This window comes from Quercus robur, chromosome 7 (assembly GCF_932294415.1).
Source record: "Quercus robur chromosome 7, dhQueRobu3.1, whole genome shotgun sequence".
In the NCBI taxonomy this organism is placed as follows: Eukaryota; Viridiplantae; Streptophyta; class Magnoliopsida; order Fagales; family Fagaceae; genus Quercus; species Quercus robur.
This window is the reverse complement of record NC_065540.1, coordinates 16,627,726-16,648,266: the sequence shown is the minus strand read 5'-3', so window position 1 is coordinate 16,648,266 and position 20,541 is coordinate 16,627,726. Positions and strand designations below refer to the sequence as shown.

The 20,541-nt window shown below is 32.2% G+C and overlaps 1 protein-coding gene across 1 annotated transcript; it reads right to left on the bottom strand.

The window, feature by feature from the left end:
• Window positions 1-1,523: 1,523 nt before the first annotated feature.
• Window positions 1,524-5,073, bottom strand: LOC126692516 (cationic peroxidase 1-like). The gene is made up of 4 exons (XM_050388142.1): window positions 4,783-5,073; window positions 3,297-3,485; window positions 2,860-3,031; window positions 1,524-2,143 (listed from the first exon to the last, which is right to left on the bottom strand). The coding sequence occupies exons 1-4, from the start codon at window positions 5,011-5,013 to the stop codon at window positions 1,758-1,760; spliced, it is 978 nt and encodes a 325-aa protein (XP_050244099.1). The 5' UTR covers window positions 5,014-5,073; the 3' UTR covers window positions 1,524-1,757.
• Window positions 5,074-20,541: the final 15,468 nt, after the last annotated feature.

Here is a 20,541-nt window from a genome sequence, read left to right as displayed (position 1 = left end):
CCAAGCCTCCATTACCGGCACTGCCAATCTCACAATCTACCTAACAGTAAGTTTTTAAAATTTTTTTTTTTGTTTTGATTTTTGGTTTAGGGTTTTGATTTTGGGTATTTGTAAAGCTAGGGTTGAATCGATTTTTTTTTTTTGAGGGATTTGCTTCATGGGGTTTTTATATTTTGTTGTTTTCTTTTAGGAACAAAACAACTTCTCTCTCAATCTCCCCAACGGTAATCCTAACCCATAAATATATAATCAATTGCAACTCCCACCTAATTATAGAATATTTGGACATGGTTTAAAAAGTTACCGTGATCTCAACTTTTATGGTCTTCATTACCATTTCATTCTGTATCAGGTATTAATTCTTGACTTCTGGTTGCTTTTAGCTCAAGTTGTAGCTCTAGTTGTTGTTTTCTAGTCTCAATTTTGTGTTTCATGAAGTTTTTTTACTTTTAGGGTTTTGCTCAGTAATTGTGCATAGCTTGGTTATGATTTTATGATTCTTCATTGTATTTGATACTCGAATTTGATGTTGATGTGGGGTTTTGTGGTTATGGGTTCCGTTAATTTGTTGGTGGGTTTGCTGTTTTGATTCTATTTGAGCTAGTGATTTTGAAAGTGTTGTGATTTTTAGGGTTTTGGGTTTAAGCTTTTAGTTTACGGTTACTGATTAATGATCAAGTGACTATTATTTGGATATATTAAGTAGCATAAGGAATGAAGTATCTTTGTTTTCATAAGAAGTTAATTTCAAAGCTCTAGGTTCTATTTAATGGATTTAACAAATTCATAATTATAAGCCTGGAAAAATTAGAAAGTTGTGTGTTTCTGAGTTCATGAATGGATTTAACAAATTCTGGCCAAGCCGAATGGTTTCATTGTTTCAGAATTGATCACATTTTTCTTTTGCATTGAGAAACTTCTGCCAGCGACATTCCTTTCAAAGACTACAATGGAAGTTTCAATTTCCTTTTACAGGTACTAGAGGCAGTCAGTCATGTTATTTTCCTATCAACAGATACAAGGAAGCTTAGAAATGAGGGATTTTTTAGTCCTATCATCCTCTAAATTGTGTAAATAGATTTTCTTATTGAAGGCATCAACCACCTCAAATGTGTTAACATGTTGTCCATAAACTAAAAATACCACTAGATCCTTAACGCATGTGAGAGACTGCAACCTTGATTTGCCTCTATATTGGGGCAAACTCTTGCGAATGGGTGAGATCATGTTTGGTGTCTCTCATGGTGGTGAATTGGCTGATTATATTTTATCCCTAAATAGAAGGTTTTGCATCGAGAACTCACTTCTTTTTTTCTTAAAAGAAAACCATATGAATTCACAATGATAGATAGATCAACTAACATCTCTTAATTTTTTCAATAAAAATGTTTAGAGTTCAAATTTTCTAATCCCAATTATTGAATTAGAAAAAAAAGATATGAAAATATGCCATCTGTCAGCACAAATTGATACTCGTCACTTGTTCGCGGGGTGATCAATATAAAATTACAATTCAACACAAGTCACACAACAACATTTCAATCTAATTAAATCACTCCGGTTGAGCCAATATCCGAGAATACACAATTCATGATGGACAATTCTTGTCATACATATACCAATATTTCTTTGAACTTGTACTCAAAATTGACACTAGAAAACTAATTCAAACGAGCATTAATGCCCTTATAACCACAAAAAAGTGAAAGGGCAATAAAAATGGACACTAAAACAGCATACTCTAGTGCCTTAATTACTCAGTTGGCTTTCCTGCAATTTTTCCTTATTTGGCCGCTTGTGCCTGTGAGTGGACTGAGTCTTCCCATCTTCACCATTGCATTGGCAAAGTCTGTTATGAGGTTTCCCACATTGTTGCTGTAAGTGGTAACTATGGAATCAGTGGAACCTCCGCTAAAGAGTTGCTGATCCGAGTGTAAGAGACCCTTTTTGTTTATCAAATTCGTGTAGTAAGCATTGTCAAAGGTTGTTGGAGTAGTTACATCTAGAGGGGCAAGATTGTTGTCACCGCCAGTGCTTGGACAAACTGATTTCAATGAAGTTGCATATGAGGAATCTATGTTGGTTTCATTGTAAATCCTGGTTCGGAAGTTTCTGCAACTTGCTTGGCCGACAGAGTGAATTCCTAGACAAAGTACAAGAATAATTTGGGTGTCATTTCATACGAGGCATTTTTTGTAAGGTATCATATAATTTGAAATAGCATCTACTATACAAAAATTACTGTTTACCACCAATTTCAGACATTAATTGGTTTTTTTTTTTTTTCCTTGTTTGTAGGATTTAAGCTTAAGTTCCTCAATTGATGAGAAGATAAAAATCATATGTTATATACTCAAATTTATTCTCTATCAATCACACTTTGTCATATAGGGGCGGAACTACATTAATAGTAGAGTGCCCCAAATATGTTGAATTTTTATTTTTAATAATAGGTAAAATACCAGAACCCAATGCTTTTTTTTATTAGAGCCCCCCAACTAGATATAGGTAGGATTTGTATGACAAACACAACTACTGCTAGATTAATATTATAACATAAATCTTCTAGTCAAATATGTGGTACCACTAATCTAATATAAAAAATCTAATACACATGTCAAGACAAACAAATTTATCTTTTATCTTTGACAATTGAAGAAACAAATCTTGTATTGATATTGGAAAATTCACTAGTGTAGTGATTAGTGGCTTATGATTGTTTAGTCTTGGCCCCAAACAAAATGTTTTGGTTCTGTCCTTTGAAGTAAAACACTCTAGACTTTACTAATTGAGTTAAACTAGAATCCATTGTACGAGACTTCAAACACTACAATTAGAGTTACTAAGATTTGAACCCACCTGATAAAGCCACCATTTCTTTAGCAGTGAAACCTTTTTTTGAGAATGCACTGATAAGGCCACTAAGATCTAATGTTGGAAGCGGGATGTTGCCAGTAACAGCAGCAGAACTTGCTGTGGTAGAGTCTCTTCTTCCCAAATCAACAGTCCAAGACCAACTAGGTGCACTCAGCTGAATTAAAACCAATAATATGATTAAAATGACATCAAAAGAACAAGGTTTTAATAATAAATAAACTTTGGTCTATAGCCACAACTTATTTTTAACTTATTTAGTTTATTTGATTTATATACCGTATTTTAAAACTTTACTTTTTCTCTGTAAGTTTATACTTTCTCAACAAAGTATAAACTCAACAAAATAAGCTACTCACTAGGTCACCTAATATTATGGGTTAAAAATAATAAGTGATGTAAAAGTTTGAGTTCTTTCTTACAGCAACAGCTGAATCTCTTGCAGCAACGGCTAAGATATCTGCACAAGATACAACACCGGGGCACAAATTCTCCAATTGAGATTTGATAGTGTCGATTACTTCATATCCCCTTAGTGAAGGATTTGGACCAACATTTTTCTCTCCTGGTTCAGTTGCTGTTTTGTCCAAGAGTACGGATGCATCACATCCCTATTACAAAATGTTATATAAACATGTTATTTTTTCCACAAAATGAGAGGTTCATATTCCATTAACATAGTATATAGTTTAGTTTCTTATATATTCAATTAGAATCATTCTCCCATTTCCATGAAATTTAATAATTTATAATTTACGTTTCTTATAACATTTGAATGACTTTATTATATGGCTCATGAAACTATATTATATATGGGCCTTTAATAAATAACAAATAAGCAAAATAAATTAAATAGATATGGCTCAACGAAGAGGACAAAGACTTGTAAATAATATTAATATACTACAAATATTTCAAAAACCTGTATATAACAAATAAGAAAAATAAATCAAATATAATAATATTATAAAAGCCCAGACAAGCAAAACTAAACAGACTTTTTTTTGGGGGGGTTGAATAAGTATAAGTTTTGTTGGGAATAGACAAAAGGGAAGTTCTAGTAAACCTACCCATCAGTATTCACGAGAGTTCAAGAATAGATAGAGTTGATGGATTTGGATTCCCAAATTATACAAAAAGACATCCATCGGGCCAATTATGTGCCAACCCATTAAGGTACTTGAGACCAAAAAAAAAAAAAATAATAATAATAATAATAATAATAATAGTGTAATTGTAGCAAAGGGCCCAAATGTTCTTGTACTTAAAAAAGAAGAAAAGCATTTTTAGGTGACTGAAATAGATTTGTTTCAAATGAAGAGTATTATTTTCCTTAAAAATAGTTTTAACCAAATGGATTTGTTTATAGTAAGACAGTATAAAATTGATTCAAAATATTGTTGTGCAAGCTATGCTAATCCACTTTAATCATCAATCTATGTACGTACGTTGGATTTACTTTGTTCTTGAACCTTTATCAGCAAAAACATGTAATTAAATTCATACTGCCAAATAGCAGATTTGAATGTTAAAATACTGTATAATCTAAATATTACCACGACACATCTTCTACATGCATTAAAATATAAATAAATTCAGCATTATAACTTTTTTATTTTTACAATTTTTTTTTTCACAACGGTTTAATATAATTTATTGTGATTGGTATATAATAAAAGTGATGTTTATAATGATATAACTAAAAGTAATGTTGCTTTAATCATAACATGCTACACTTTAACAAGTTTATTTGAAAATATATTGTATTCCTAATATTACCTTTTAAGATACACACCCAAAACACATTCACAAAACAAGCAAACATTTGTACTTGTAGATAAGATAATGGATAAGGGGCAAAAATACACAGACACACAGACACAAAAAAAAGAGTTAAAGGTGACTTGCATTAACAAAGCAGTCATGAAAGTGCAGGCGAATCAAGGATGCTCCCATTCGTGCCTCACTTGATATTGCAGAGTCTATAGCAGATTTAATGGTGGAAAGGGCATTAGGGCATGATTTTGCATAGAAAGTTGAGGATAACTGAGCAGAAACCATACCCACAAGAAGTGAAAATAGCAGGCAGGACTTAATTATGGTAGTGAGAACTGATGGGACAGAGAATAATGGAGCCATGATAATAATATAAAGAAGCAGATAAAGAAGAAGGCTTTCTAGCTTGTTGTGTGGTTAATGCACTAGACTTCTCGTGTATTTATAGTTTTATACAAGAGCTGATATCCCTGCATGGCATTTTCCATGTGCACCGAGTCAAACCTGTGGAATGAAAAATAATATTTTTTTAAAAATGCAATAAATATGTGTATAATTTATACTATAAATATTTTATTGCATTTTTTGAGTAAGTGGAGTAAAGAGAATACAATCCTCTCCATTTCATTTGAAATGGATAATATCCTTCACATTTAAGATTTTTTTTTTCTTGAATCTAATAATGTATAAAGCATTATCTTATATAAAATTTTAAATAATCTAATATTCGATATATATTTAGATTTATAACATATAATTCGGAATATGAATCGGATCCTTTTCCAAATGGAATTCAATCAGGATAGTAGATTAAGATTTTTTTGTTTATTTAAGATCGTGTGTGTGTAACGCTATCGTTATTTAATTACTAGACAATAATTGACCGGTCATTTTCATTAGAGTTTTTCCCGGAAGATTCAAAATATCCAATAGTACGTAATTTAGTCAAAACTTAGACCACCGAAAAGTGATTGTTTATACAAAAGTTGTGTTCCAATAGGGGGGAAAAGTCAACCAAAAAAAAAGAAGAAAAATAAGAAGAAGAAAGTCTAGGATTCATTGAACCCTTTATAAGTAAATAACCTTGGAAGACTAGTATATATTCTGCTGTTGTAAAGAATCAAAAAGTGACCCAAACAGATACTGAAAACGGAATAAATAATACCGTGGGCTTATCTGTGATCTAGTCATGTTTCGTCTTTTGTTAATAAAAGTATTACGCCTTATTTATTTATTTATTTTTTTGGGGTCAAAAACACACACATTCACACATAATTAATGTAAAATAAACTAATTGAAGGATATAATGTTATTTAATTAGTCCACCGCCAAAAATTATCCAAAAAAATTGATAAAAAAAAAATAGCCCACCACTTTTTTTCTTCTTTTTTGGTAATTCAATAATCGGCTAAATTATAAGACACTTTTTGGAAATAGACTAGTTCACACCACCCTTATAACTTTTACACATTTTCTTATTATTTTTGTCCTTCTCTTAAAAGAAAATAATTTTTTTTTAAAGTTGGCTCTTATCCATTTTTAGTTAATACGTCTCGTGAGGATTATATGGTTTTTTATTTTTATTTTTTTATTATTATTATTATTTTTTTTTAACACTTGGACTAATGTGAAACGAAGAACGGCCGGAGTGAGATTTTTCCACGGCCACCAGTATGGCCGAACCCCACACGCTTTGCTTTTATTGTGGTAGACTTATTAATTTGTTTTCTAGCATTGCATGTAGAGACCACATTCAAAGTTTTCATTTTCTACCCTCTAAAATGATTCAAATATGTGTGCGCAGTGTGCATTATAATTATTCCATGCACATGGAAAGCAGTTAGACGCGTTCAACTCAAAATAGATTATATATGGAGTTTATCTATGAAAAAATCAACTTGTTTTAACACTCTTCTCAAAAAATAAAACAAAACAAAATCTTGTGTTTTACCCATATAATCAAATAATAACCAAACCTTATCATGAAGCCTATTGCCTTAACATGTTTTACCAAAAACAAAATAGCCATGCAGTTTATTAATATCTTGATTTTGGAGATGAGCTTGTGTATGTAATATTATTTATCTTACTTTGTATGCGTAGGCAGACCCATATTTGGACTAAGAGGAGGACAAGCCATGACCCCATCCAAGTATAATTTTCCAAAAAACATATAATTATGTAAGAGTTAAGAGTTTGGGTCTTAAAAGTTATATTTGGCCTCTTAAGAATTTAATTAGGCCATAGAGACATCTCAAAATTGACCGAAAGGCATGGTCTAGGAGACGGAGATGCTTGCAATAGTGCAATAATTGAGAATGTGGAGGAGGGTCACGATTTGTGGTCAAGACGGATAATGTGACAACTAGTGAAAGAGTAAGCCAAAAAAGAAAGCCTAGTTGCATATGCCAAACACACTCATATGGCCGAATCCACTTAGTTCATTGAGTATATGAAGAACCATACCCAGAAAAAAGCAAAATATTGCATCACTTTCAAATCGAAATAGACCTCCGGTATATGATGTCCAATTAGATACACTAAAATAAATATATAATTTTTTTTTTTTGGTAGTTAACGATTCCTTTAAGTTCAAGTGGCGATACCATATGAAGGTGTCAACCACCTTTAAGTGTTGCCATGCCGTGCACAAACTACTAATTCCTCTAGCTCCTTAAACCGGATTATATACATATATATATATATATATATATATATAAACTAAAAATATTTCTCTTCAAACTAGTTTGAAAAAAAAAAAAAAAAAATCCTACATCTTTTCTAAGGTGTAAATTTTGAAAATCTAACTGTTAGATTGCATATTCTTATTATATCCTTTATGCTTACACAAATTTCTAAAAAATCAAAGATCAACTGCAATGTCATTAATCAAATGTTCAAATTCCAAGTTTTTATGGTCTAAAATTATGTATAAAAAATAAGTTTATTAATCAAATAGTAAATAACATCTAATTTGAAAGAAATTTGACAAATATGTTAAGAGCATAAAAAACATGCAATCTAACGATTAAATTTTCAAAATCCACACCCAACAAACAGATATATGATGAGTTTGAAGGGTTTGAATTTCTCTCCAATCTATTTTAGAGAGAAACTTTGTTATAAAAAATACTTAAATTTTAGGATTGAAAAATGTATATATAATTTCATTTACTATTTTCCCCCAATTGATTCACTAATTTCAATTATAAGAATAATTTTTTTTAAATGTGGTTGGGTGTTGATATAGCTAAGAGAACATGGAAATTTTATTTATTTATTTTTGGTAGTATAACATAATATTGAGTATTGATAGATTCTTGCTATAACTATGTCTGTTTTTTTTTTTTTTTTTTTTTTTTTTTTTTTTTTCTGTTTGTTTTTGTTTTTGTTGTTTTTTTAGATAACTCCAGAGGTTTTATGAAATGACACTCATTTTCCTAATATTTCAGAAAATGACACTTTCTCTTGAAGTTTTAATAAATGCAATAGACAAGTATACACTCTTTCACGCGGTTACTTCCCTAATAGAATATTTCACTTAAATATTCTTTTCGTATTTAAGTGAGGGAGTGTTGTTTTGTTCTTTTCGTATCTTTTTGGCTTGAAAATGTAGAACCTAAGGAAAGTATACTGTATATCTCGTCAGGAATAAAATAAATTAATGAAGATGTGCGTGCTTGAGGTTGTTTGTTTGACTTGTAATTTGAAGGTTTCACTTTAAATAAGAAATTTGAGGTTGAATCTATGTTGTTCCTAATAATAATAATAATAATTAAATAAACTGAATTTCATAACATTCAAAATATCATTTAAATACCCATAATATATATCATTTAAATAACAATATTGGCGTGCCATCCAAGATACAACAGCCCAGCTATCTTGTTGATTATTCTTACAAGCCTACACTGGATTTAAAACTCATAAAATAGTACATTTTTTTCTTACTCAGAAATATATTTTGTAGAAAGCATAATTATATATATATATATATATATATATATAAAAGTTCAAATCATTACATTTATGTAATATATATTTGGCAAACTCTCATCAGAACCAAAAAAAAAAAAAAAAAAAAAAAAAAGAAAGAAAAAAAGGGAGAGGAGGTTGGCTAACAAAGTGGGAGAGCTAGTGAAAAATATTATATCTCCATATCACAACTCGGTTGACCACCACCAATATATAATTATATTAGTTAAGAGGAGCGTTCCCATTACATAGTTGCACAGGTAGCAATTATGAATTCAAAAGAATTCAAAACATTTCTCATTAAACATTAACACATAGCAATCAGTTTTGAAAAGTTTCTGCACTAAACCATAAAAATTTTTGGTCAAAGACAATTAAGTTACGAAATCAATAAAATGAAAATTGATGCATATTGTTGATACCTATTTTTGCGACACATTCCGTACAAGTCTGATTCAACCAAGCTCGACTTCCTTGTGGGCTCAATTCATGTATTATATTTTATTTATTTTTTTAAGCATGGCCCAAGCCCATGCGACATATTAGGAAATTGAGGAAGTGTGGTTTGGAGGGTATGGGTCGGTTTCCTTCGAATCTTTTGCATGAGCTTAGCCCATGTGTGCTACCAAGTGGGCAAGGGATACTGGTAGCATCTCAGGCTCATGGAGGAGGTCTTGTATCTAAAATCTCCACCCCAAAACAGCTTTTATTCTCTGGCTGATTGTGGCTAAAAATTTCTACCCGAACTCATTTTTCTAGCCTTCACTTTGGTAATCCTCCCAAGAGTCTGAAGCAACTAAAAATGAGGAGCCAATGGGGGCTTAGTCAAATACTTCCCAAATTATGCATAAAGCAAGTTAACTCTTTTACCCAACTAAAGCAAATATGAACCAAACATCAATTTAGCACCTGGGAGGTCCAAAGCCTCATCTTTAGCCTAAAAACCAGTCATTAAGGACACCTAAAAGCTGCTATAAAACTTTGACTTCAATTCAAAACAGAGCCAACTACGTTTTCCCCATAAAGCTGAAACTTGAGAGCAAAAGCCCACTCAGCTAGGAGACATTCTCACAATTTTAAAGCTTAGGGTTGGAAATATGGTACAGGGGAATCTTTCCTCTCTTCCTCACAACCTCTCTTAATTTCCTTTTCTCACCGACTGTGAGTCGAAGTTTCGGACCTGTTGTATTTCTTTTTCTGTATTTTCTTGTTTTTCAATTGTGGCATTTTGATTTCTCTCTTATTAAAGCACCATTAGCCTTTTGTTCATTATACATTTGGAATTTTGGACTTGATTCTCCATAAATAAACATTTCTAAAGAACTCAAGGGGAGATTTGGGTTAATCTTGCATTTTTGGCCCTTGTCACAAAAATGTCCCCGACACATTAAAAACTATTATGGATCTGGTTAATGTATGCCCTTAGAGTACACATTAATCATCCATTTTTGGAAAAATTTTATGAGGAATTGAAAAAACTATCAAAAAAGTTGGTAATTTTTTCATTTTTCCATAAAAAGTTTTCTAAAATAGTTTACTAATAGTTTTCTAACATGATTTTACTAATAGTAAAACCCAACTATTATTACTATCACAGATGTGCCATCAGTGATAGTAAAGCTGATTTCATATACACTTTTCTTTTTCTTTTTTTGAGAAGGAAGACACTGAGTTATTTTATTCCAAAATGGTGGTTAAATCAACCTAAAAAAAAGAATAAACTGATGGTGAAACATACATTATCTAGATAATTTACTACTAGTTTAGCCAAATAATGTGCAACTTTGTTATCCTCTCTTAACATGAAAGTAGGATAATTCAAAAAAAAGGTTCTCAAAAACACACGCATCCAAAATAAGCAAACCATAGGAAGACAAGCTCGTCTTCAAACCTTTCGTCATGAAGCTTGTGTCACCCTCAACTACCACTCTATTGAAGCCCAGCTCTGTTGCGAATTCTAGACCTCTAATGGCTGTCATGGCCTCCACTTCAATGGACTTATACACTTGATTCAATTGTTGTGACATTGAATCGATGACCTACCCAACTTGTTTGATTCCAAGAAAATAGCTCGATCGCAATTAACCTTGAGGACCTTCGCTTGGGTTATCTTCCATTTATGTCGCTAAGTTGGAAGCTGAAGGGGTGCAGCGGTAGCAGCAGGTTAGACAACCCAAAACAAGCAATCAACCGTAGCTTCTTTCAATTATTCCAGGACTAGCGAGATAATATTGGGAGGGTGTTTTATGGGCAAACAACGGTGGTGCTGGGTCGCAGAAATTTTTTGTTGTTGCAGGACAAAAAGCATGTCTCGACTTGGGGCATCAGAGGAGATGTTGAGTCGGGTTTGAGTCTCAGTTGGGGAGTCCACGTGATCGAGTTTTGATTCTTGCACGTGATTGCACTTGGGACCCTGCACTTGATCACCCTTAAAACCCTAAACACCCTGCACATGATCAGAGTAAGTGGGATAATTGTTATTAGACCTGTAACTTCTCCCCTTATTATCTCCTCGCAAGCACGTTACCGAATCAGCTAGTTTTGAAGGAGATTTATTATCCCTGAAACTCAATCCCGGAATTTTAGGAAGATTAGAATCCAAAATTGAGCTTGTATGATAATAAAAAGTTTCTATTTCAAGTAACCTTGATGTTTCAACCAATCTCTTTGGTTCAGCCACCTTTTTCAAATCAGTCGTTGTTGGGTGTCTTGATATGGAGCCAGAATTAATGCCATCATTACTTTTAGCTAACGTTGACAAAACATCATTCTCAATTAATATCAATCCCAATTTTTTAGGGAGAGAAAAATCCAGAATTTTGATATTATGAGAATTAATTCTTTTCGTTGCATGCTCCTTTCTCATTTCTATCGTTACCATGCCTTTTGAATTAATTTCAACATTAATTCTCTCCTCATCGTCCTCAGTTACTGTATCAGGTTTCCCTACCACTGCATCAACCGATGGACTTTCCTCCTTCGATGAAAATTTCTTAGTCGTTGCCACCTGACCATAGTACCCAAGCACCAGAATTACCCTTCTTCCACCTGTTTGATATGGTGCCACTCTAAGATAGGGGCCAAAATGTTGTTTATCAGTGGTTAGAGAGCTCTTGCTTCGAATCCAGAGCTCGCATTGTTTGTCAATGTGTTTCAAACGACCACACCTCTCATACCGAATGAAGTTACCTCCATCATCATCTGTGGATTCAGGTGACCTTTGAACCTCTCCAACGGTTTCACAAATGCTTTCTGCAACCTTTTTTTATATGAAGCGGACAGGAATAGCATGAACTTGAACCTAAAACAATGATTTATCAAAAACTAGATCTTTAAGTTTTGAAAACTCTTCAAATGTTTGCAAGACCACAAGGTGTTTGTCAAAACTCCATGGCTGATTTTCAATTATCCTTTCCACATTTGAATTGTTGTCGAAAACAAAAAGCATATGATCTCCCAGATTTCGAATTTTATAACCATTCACCGACCTCCATCACTGTTAAAAAGTGCGAACCACTGCCTCCATAACGAGATAGCGTGAAGTTAAAAACTTTGCAGCTATAATGTATTCCCTTGATTTGTGAATTTTTGGAAGGACAAAACCAATATGTTCTCTATCAGATAGAGATAATTCAAACCAATTTTTAGTGAGGTCTTCCATGGTGAGCAATGAAGAAAAAGAAAGCGAACTAACACTGCGTAGGTGAATAACAGAAGGAGTAAAAGTGTTTCCCAGAACCTCGAACAAAAAACAAACCAACAAACTCAAGAGGCACACTTGGTGACTCCAGAGGACACAGGAGCAAATTAATAGATTAAAAAAAAAAAAAAAAAAACTCTCCTTTAGAGAAGGGACAAAAAACTTCTACTGCCTAAGAAAAGAGGAAACTTTCTTAGCGATAGAGAGACAGAAATATATTTACTAGAGTTATCATCAGAAGGGGACACTATAAGATAGGTTAAAATTCTCTAAAAAAAATTATAATTTGTGGAAGAGTAATATTAGAGATATTACAAATTTCATTAGATACAAGTATACAACTTACAAACTAATGTGTCTCCAACCAAAAATGATCAATTCAAACATTTATTTATTAGGTGGTTAATAAAACCCATAAAATCAAGTTTAGTAGAGTTTCATTCGAAATCTACTATTTCTACTAGTTGACCCACAACTTTTGCACTGTAACTTTAACATAAAAATGTATAAAATATAAAATGATATTTTTAAGGGAAATTATAAAAATATCATTTTATACTTTAACATAAAAATGTATAAATTATAAAATGATATTATTTTTATTTTTATACTAATTAATAAGCAGTTCGATTTAAGTTATCAATATCATTACCATACATAATGAAAGTCCTAGTATAATTTCTCATGAAAAAAAATCCTTATAATATATATATATATATATATATATATATATATATGGGTGTGCAACCAACCCGCCAACCTGCCAAAACCAACCCAACCTAACCCAACCCGACGAGTTGGGTTAGTTTTTAGAGCTTGGAGGGTTGGGTTGGGTTACAAAATTTTTTTGGATAACGGGTTGGATTGGGTTCAGGTCATAAAATTCCAAACCCAACCCGACCCACCTATATATTAAATATATATTTAAAATATATTATATAATTAATAATTTTTTTTAAATAACTATCTCTTCCTCCTATCCTATATAATAGCCAATATTAATGTATATTAGTTCATATATTAATGTTTCTCAAAAAAAAAAGTTCATATATTAATAAATAATTGAGTTGGAATATTAGTTCATATATTAATGTATATTTTGTTTATCAACTTAAGTGGCAGGTGTGATATATTTTTTTCTGCTCAATTTAATAATAATAGTAATAAAAAAAATTGTTCAACCCATGGGTTTAACCCAACCCATGTGAGTTGGGTTGGACTTATGTGATAGGTTGGGTTAGGTTGAATCTTTTTTTAACCCATCATGGTGGTGGGTTAGGTTGAATACTTTTTTAACCCATCATGGTGGGTTGGGTTAAAAAAATCCCCTTAACCCGACCCAATCCAACCCATGCACACCCCTATTATAAACTGTTCTAATAATATTCATTTCACTCCTCTATTAGAATATATTATAGATCAATTTTATATAAAACTAAATATTATACATCGTTGTTATTATCAAAAAATGAAATTATACTTATGGTTGTTTTATGTTAAAATTCATTTATGTATACGTTGCATGCACATAGCAATAGGCAATAACATCCTTTCATAGTTTATTTTTTCACTAGTACTAGAAGGTTTAAATAGGGGTTTTTGGGATGGGGTTTGCGATTTTTGTCTCAATGCGGGAGACAAAAGAAAAGAGAATTTTTTTTTTTTTTTTTTTTTTAGCAAAAAATAAAGCATCCAATAAATCCCTTAAGAAAAATTTGAAAGAAAAGGATAACGTACGTACGTAATGTAAGCAGATTTTTTTTTTTTTTTTTTGGGACCATTTAATAAATAAAAATTTTAAAAACGTTTTTCCCCCTTTATAAATTTATAATTTATCCATAAGCTTTTACAATTATAAAGTCCCATTTTTTAACATTTTCCCAATAAAATTGCTTATATATATATATATATATGCATACATATTGTACGTTTTTAGACCCCATAACATAAGTTGTTTAACTTAATTATTTAGGCAAGTGATTACTTAGATAAAATTTTCAGTTCTAGGTTAATACAATAAAATCATATCATGTAAATAATGCGGAAATATAAAGAACACAACGATATGATAACCCAAGAAAACCAAACCGATTAAAAACCTGGGGAAGATTTAACCTAACTATCCTCAAGGTAAAACAGATTCACTATGAAAGAATTGAAGTTTATACAATAGAACTTAAACCACTAACATCCTATTGCTACCTCGAGTAGAAAACTTATTACCATAACCACGTGACAGCTCTGAGTCCACGGACTACTTCTTTCCTTGATCTACTACAACCACAAGTTCTTTTACTTGTGACTTTCTTTAAGTTCTTTAAGCAACAACTGAAAACAATCACCAAGTTCTTGACATGAATCTTGATCTTGATAACTCTAAGTGTGTATGAAGGTAAACACCTCTAGATCTCACAAAAGATTCAACACACAGCACATCAAAGACTTCTAAAACGTAGCTAGAGTTGTTCCTTTTATACTTGGAGTAAAACATAAAACCCTACACGTCAAACCCGGCTTGGGCTGAATTGGAAATTCTGCAGAAAAATAAATTTGTGCGTGGTTCGATCGATCGAGTCTAATTTTCGATTGATCGAGCCTTGCAAATTTAGTCCAATAAAATTTGCAATCACTCGATTCCAATTTTACAAATAAACACACTTTGAGCAGCCTAAACCTAAACTCTATGTTTTGATCATGGTTTGCCAACATAATACAAATTGAAATTTTAATACATTAGTTCCTAAAGTCTTAGAACCTAACACATACATACATACATATATATATATATATATATATATATATATAGAGAGAGAGAGAGAGAGAGAGAGAGAGAGAGTTTGGCTACAAACTTTGTTGTAATCAATGACTAAAATTAATTAACATATTTTTATTGGATGTGAATTTTGACAAATCTAACATTGGATTACATTTTTTTCTTATATCATTCATGCTTGCAAAATTTTTAAAAGAAAAAAAAAATCAATAGTTATGTTATCAATCAAATGTTTAAATTTCAAATTTTGACATCTATGATTATGCATAAAAAATACTTTTGTGGATTGAATAGTAAATAACATCTGATTGACATGAAATTTAACATACATGTAAAGAATATTATGCAATCCAATATTAAAATTTCCAAAATATATAGTCATATTAATTATTTCAGTAGGAGTTGTAACTATTAACTACAACCAAGTTTGTAGTCAAATTTTTTCTTTCATATATATATATATATATATATATATCTCAAAATCTATAAAATTAAGTTTAAGTGACAAAACCCTAAACATCTTTAATTGACAAGGTAGACAATTATTTTAGGGTCCACAAAAAATAAAAGAACAAAATGCTAGAATTTTATTTGATAGAAGAATTTCAAAATTCATTTTATAACTTGGGGACCAATTTAAACACTCTAAAAAAACTTAAATTTAAAGTAAAAATATTAGTTAACATATTCTTATAAGGACTACAGATAAATAGCTTTATAAATCGCAATGTAGTGGATGGAAAGAGATAGCTCCAAAGTAGTTTTATGCTAAGCTTTGTCTTTAAAAATAAAATTTATAATTTAAAAAAAAAAAAACATTTTCTAGAGTTTTCAAGTTCAAATTGAAATATATCCCTCTTTAGATGAAAACTATTTCAAATATTCTTAAAGTTTATTATCTTTAATTAAAAGCGTAAATCATTATTTCTTCACCTCAATCTTCAACTAATTTGGAAACCAACCAAGAGCAAATTATCGTCAACAAGGACGTCCATGTAGGGACGAATCCATGAATTTTTTTGGGGCTGAGACTAAACTATTATATTGATTCACAATTAAAAAAAGAAATGCTAATATATGTGTGCATGCATAGATATATATATATATATATATATATATGCATGTATATGTTGTAAAAGAGTTACACTGTCTACAAAATTATCTTATATGCCAAAGTTTCTGATTTGCTACAAATATGTGTAACAATATTTTTTTTTTTAAAGAAAAGAAAAGGAATTAGCATCTTCTATTAAAGTTAACGCTCAAAATACCAACAAAGTTGCACAACCAATTTCATCCATCATGTTCATAATATTTTCTAATTCTCAATATACCAATTTTTATTAGTACTCAAAGTACATCAATTTATAAATTTGCTTCTCCAAGTGTCAAGTGCAAAGACAAATTTAAGTAGAAGTTAGTATGAAATTCTAGAGTAGAATAGTGAATGTGAATAAATCCTATCAATTGGTTAAATAAATTAAATTAAAGGGAAAAAAACCTAAAGCATAATTTTTTTTTTGGATAAATTAGATAATTATGATGGGGGAAAAGGAATTTGAACCCTAAACGTTTTTGTTGAAAACACTAGGAAAGTGAAGGTGTAAAAACTTTTGTGGAAATGTAAACAAAGCTTTTAAAGGAAGCTAAGCTAAAATTAAAGCCAACTATAAAGTTGTGATTTACAACTATATTTTATGTTGGTTTTATTCCATGACAAAAAGTGTTGAAATTTCATTTATTTATTTCCTTGTATTTTGTGGGATTTTACTATATTGGGTTTAGTATTAAGTTGGTGAAGAATCAAGCTTGCAATGAAGATCAGTGCAATTTTGCGACTATCTTGCAAGAAGTTTGCAAGTAAAGATTTCCACGAAAAGGCCACATGAGAAGCACATGCTGGAAGCTGAAGAGTAAAGTGTTAGGCTGTATTTCATGAGTACTTTACGAGACAGGCCATCTCACGAGGTACTCGAGAAACTCTCTGCCTGGAAGATTTTAAGTGTGACTTTCTTACCCTTTACCCATACTATATGTACCCTCATTATCCACAAAAGTAAATGACAGGTCGAGAATGTATTGACCCCTTGTGATGAATTTACAAACTAATTAGCCAAGTTAATTAATTAATTCAATTAGCATGCAATATGCGTGATAGCACAAACAAATCACCAATTAACTAAATGTAGCGGAAATTAAATTGACAATGTGATTTGTTTACGAATAAGGATAAATTGCACAGCAAAAACCCCACCGGGTAATTTTAAGGTCACCACTCCCGAGAATTCACTATTATCACAACAAACGGTTACAAGTAAAGGAATCCCAATACCTATATCAACTTATAGTTGAACTCTTACCCCAATGCCAATTGGACTTGTTTTGTAGTGACAATCTCTCATTTTCAATGCATGGCTCCTAATACATGACTAACAAATTCAATACACGGATCCTAGTACCGGCTTACTCACCAACTTGAGAAAGATTTTGGTTGCAAAGTTCTTCAATTCATCACACGATGAAGGTCACGAAGCTCTTTGGTTACAAAACCCTATGGTGTATAAACATAGCAACTTCTTCAAAAGAAAGATGAACTAGGCCAAATTCTATCTATGGTCACAATTTGCATAAACACAACTTTGCTTCACACTTGCGTAACCTTTGATGGCCCTTAAAATAATCCTTATATATGTTTAGGGTTGTGAGAAAAGAAAGCCTAAACATATACACACGGAGAGCTAAAAATCTGTTTTTCATAAACCTCGATAGATAGCTTATTTGTCGAGCTAGCTATTGAGCATCGGGTTTTAGCAGCTTTTAAACCTTAATAGATACTAGTTGTCAAGCTAACCGTCGAGTTTTAAAATCCAGCACTTCTTTATTTGTTTCTTGGACAGACTTGCATGGTTTTAACACTTGATCTTGAAACCTTGTTCCTTGAAGCTCTAATTACAAGTAAAGTGCATTTTGTCAAAGGATTAGCCAATTCTAATTTGACATATGTTCCTAACATTGAATCACATATGTTCTAACAATCTCCCCCTTTGGCAATCCGTGATAAAATCACAACAAACAAATGAACATATGAGAGAAGTCATAAATCACTCAACTCATACTCACTTGTTGAATACAATAAAATCTATCCTAACACAAACTCTAGAAAAACTTTGCAAGAAAAGAGTTTATGGCAAGAAGACTTTGCCAACTTGTATTTCTAAAACACTTTAAACAAAACTCATCATGGCATCTTAGTGTGAAACAGAAATAAAAGATTGCATACAGTATATAAGAATCATGTGCATAAAGAGAGAAAAGAAACAACACTGTAAAGATAGGTGAAAGAAAGTAATAACAACCTCAATTTATATATATATCAACATAAGTACAAGGTTTGCTATCACTAAATGGTCATAAGACCAATGTACAAAAATAATGTATCTAAAATAGAAAGAAAAGATACAAAAAGTCCTCACTACATCCCTCATAAATACTCCCTTTATCACAAAAATTCATATGCTAACCCTTCCCCTATGTATGACTACTCTCATATCAAAACTACTCCCTCTTTTTGTCATGAGTGACAAAGGGTAAGTACATCAAGTAGACATCTCATCATCACTGGGCGAGCTAGCACTATCGTCCTCATCAGCATCATCACTATTGGAGCCATCGTCACTCTCATCCTCAGAAGCCAATCAAGATAAAGAAGAAGCAATAGTGAAACCACCTATGACAGCCTGTCATCGTGTGATACGACCAACATAAGTGTTCACCTGACACAACTCATCACTAATTGTGTCAAGGCGAGCATCCATGCATACAAGCTGTGCCATGATGGCCTCAAGTGTCACTTTACCCACAGAAGACGAAGGAGCGGATGTGGATGGAGCAGTAGAAGCTGGAGGAGTCGCTGTCTCTGTCCAGGGCCGCCTCAATCTGAGCTATGCCTCGCTTCGTCGAACAGTAGCTGCATCTATGGCACTTATAACCGTGAAGTGAGGAGACTCGGGAAAGGAGACAGAAAAATGGCAAAGGTTCTGTATGATAACTGAAGGAAAAATGAGCTTATCACGGGTCACTGTATCCCTATAAACATCTATAAGGGATAGAATGAAGTGAGAAGGGAAGTAGATATCCTCTAAGGGGGATAAAAAAAATCAAGCATGAGGCTCTGTAATGGAGTTATAGTGAGACAAAAGATGAAAAATGAATGTCATCACCATGTTCAGGAACCTCGGACCTTTTGCAAAGCCCGAGTAAGGGGTGTTTTAATGGTCACCCCAAGAAGAAGGTGTCTCACAAAAGAGAGACGAGAGTTCATCTTTGGACACAGTCCTCAAATGATCGCAACCAGGGTAGTTAGGATGCGCTACCCTAGGAATGTGTAGTACCTCAGATACAATATCTGGAGTAACTACTATGCGTGTACCTTGAACGCGAGAGAAGAAATGAGGTATAGAAGTATCGAATCCGTGCATATTGGAGTAAAACTTCTATATGATCACGGAGGGACAAGTGACCAAAATGTCACATAGTGACCCCCAACCCCTACTGTAAATGACAGTAGGTAGGTCAATATCGGAGAAATCCGATAAGATGACTTGGCATTCCGAATGAATGCCTCGTCGAGAAAAGTTCTCCAAAAAGTTCTTTTGGGCTTTATCATCACAGAGCCGAACATGAGAAAGTGTAGGGTCAGAAGAAGAAGTGGATGCCCCATAACAAAGAAGGTTCTGGGACGAAATAGATTTGCGTTTGGGTGCCATAGAGTAGACTAACGCAAGAAAGAGAGAGAGGGAGAGAGAGAGACAATTAGAAAAGCACCAACAAGACAATGTATAAGAATATAAAAACTTGAATGTACGTATGCATGAAAATGTATGAACATGTGACATGCAAACTTAAATACATCATAGGCTCAACTCAATCCAAATCTACTAGCACACAACATTGCAACAAAGTAAACATACATCTAAAATGCATGAAACATTGTTATAATGCAAATGTGATGCAATGCATGAACATTTAGGATCATTTATACAAAACCCATCCCAAAAATTTCACAAAAACTTCATCAATTTTGAAAAACCCCAAAAAATTTTCAAAAACCCAAAACCTAGATCTAAATGCATGAAATGCTTGAAGAATGAAAGATAAAGAGATCATACCAAGTGATTTGAGACAAGAAAAGGTTGAAAATCATGTGGGTTGAAGTTTTTAAGAGAGAAGAGAGTGTTTGGGAGGTGAAAAAACTAAAAACAATCGAGAAAGATCGAGGAGAAATGAAGAAAAACCGCACAAAATCTTTATATAGAAAAGTGAAAGTTCAAAAACGTGTACAAAAACACTTTTGAACGTTTAGACCCCCAAAAACCAATTTAATCAACACAAGCAATATGTTAAACAACTAGTGTGCGGAAACTTAACATATGCTATAATATGG

Coding starts and splice junctions, on each gene's coding strand:
- LOC126692516 (XM_050388142.1), bottom strand. CDS start 5,013: ATGGCTCCATTATTCTCTGTCCCATCAGTTCTCACTACCATAATTAAG. Junction 3,486..4,782: donor TTCATGACTGCTTTGTTAAT/GCAAGTCACCTT, acceptor ATTTTGTAATAG/GGATGTGATGCATCCGTACT. Junction 3,032..3,296: donor CAAGAGATTCAGCTGTTGCT/GTAAGAAAGAAC, acceptor GTTTTAATTCAG/CTGAGTGCACCTAGTTGGTC.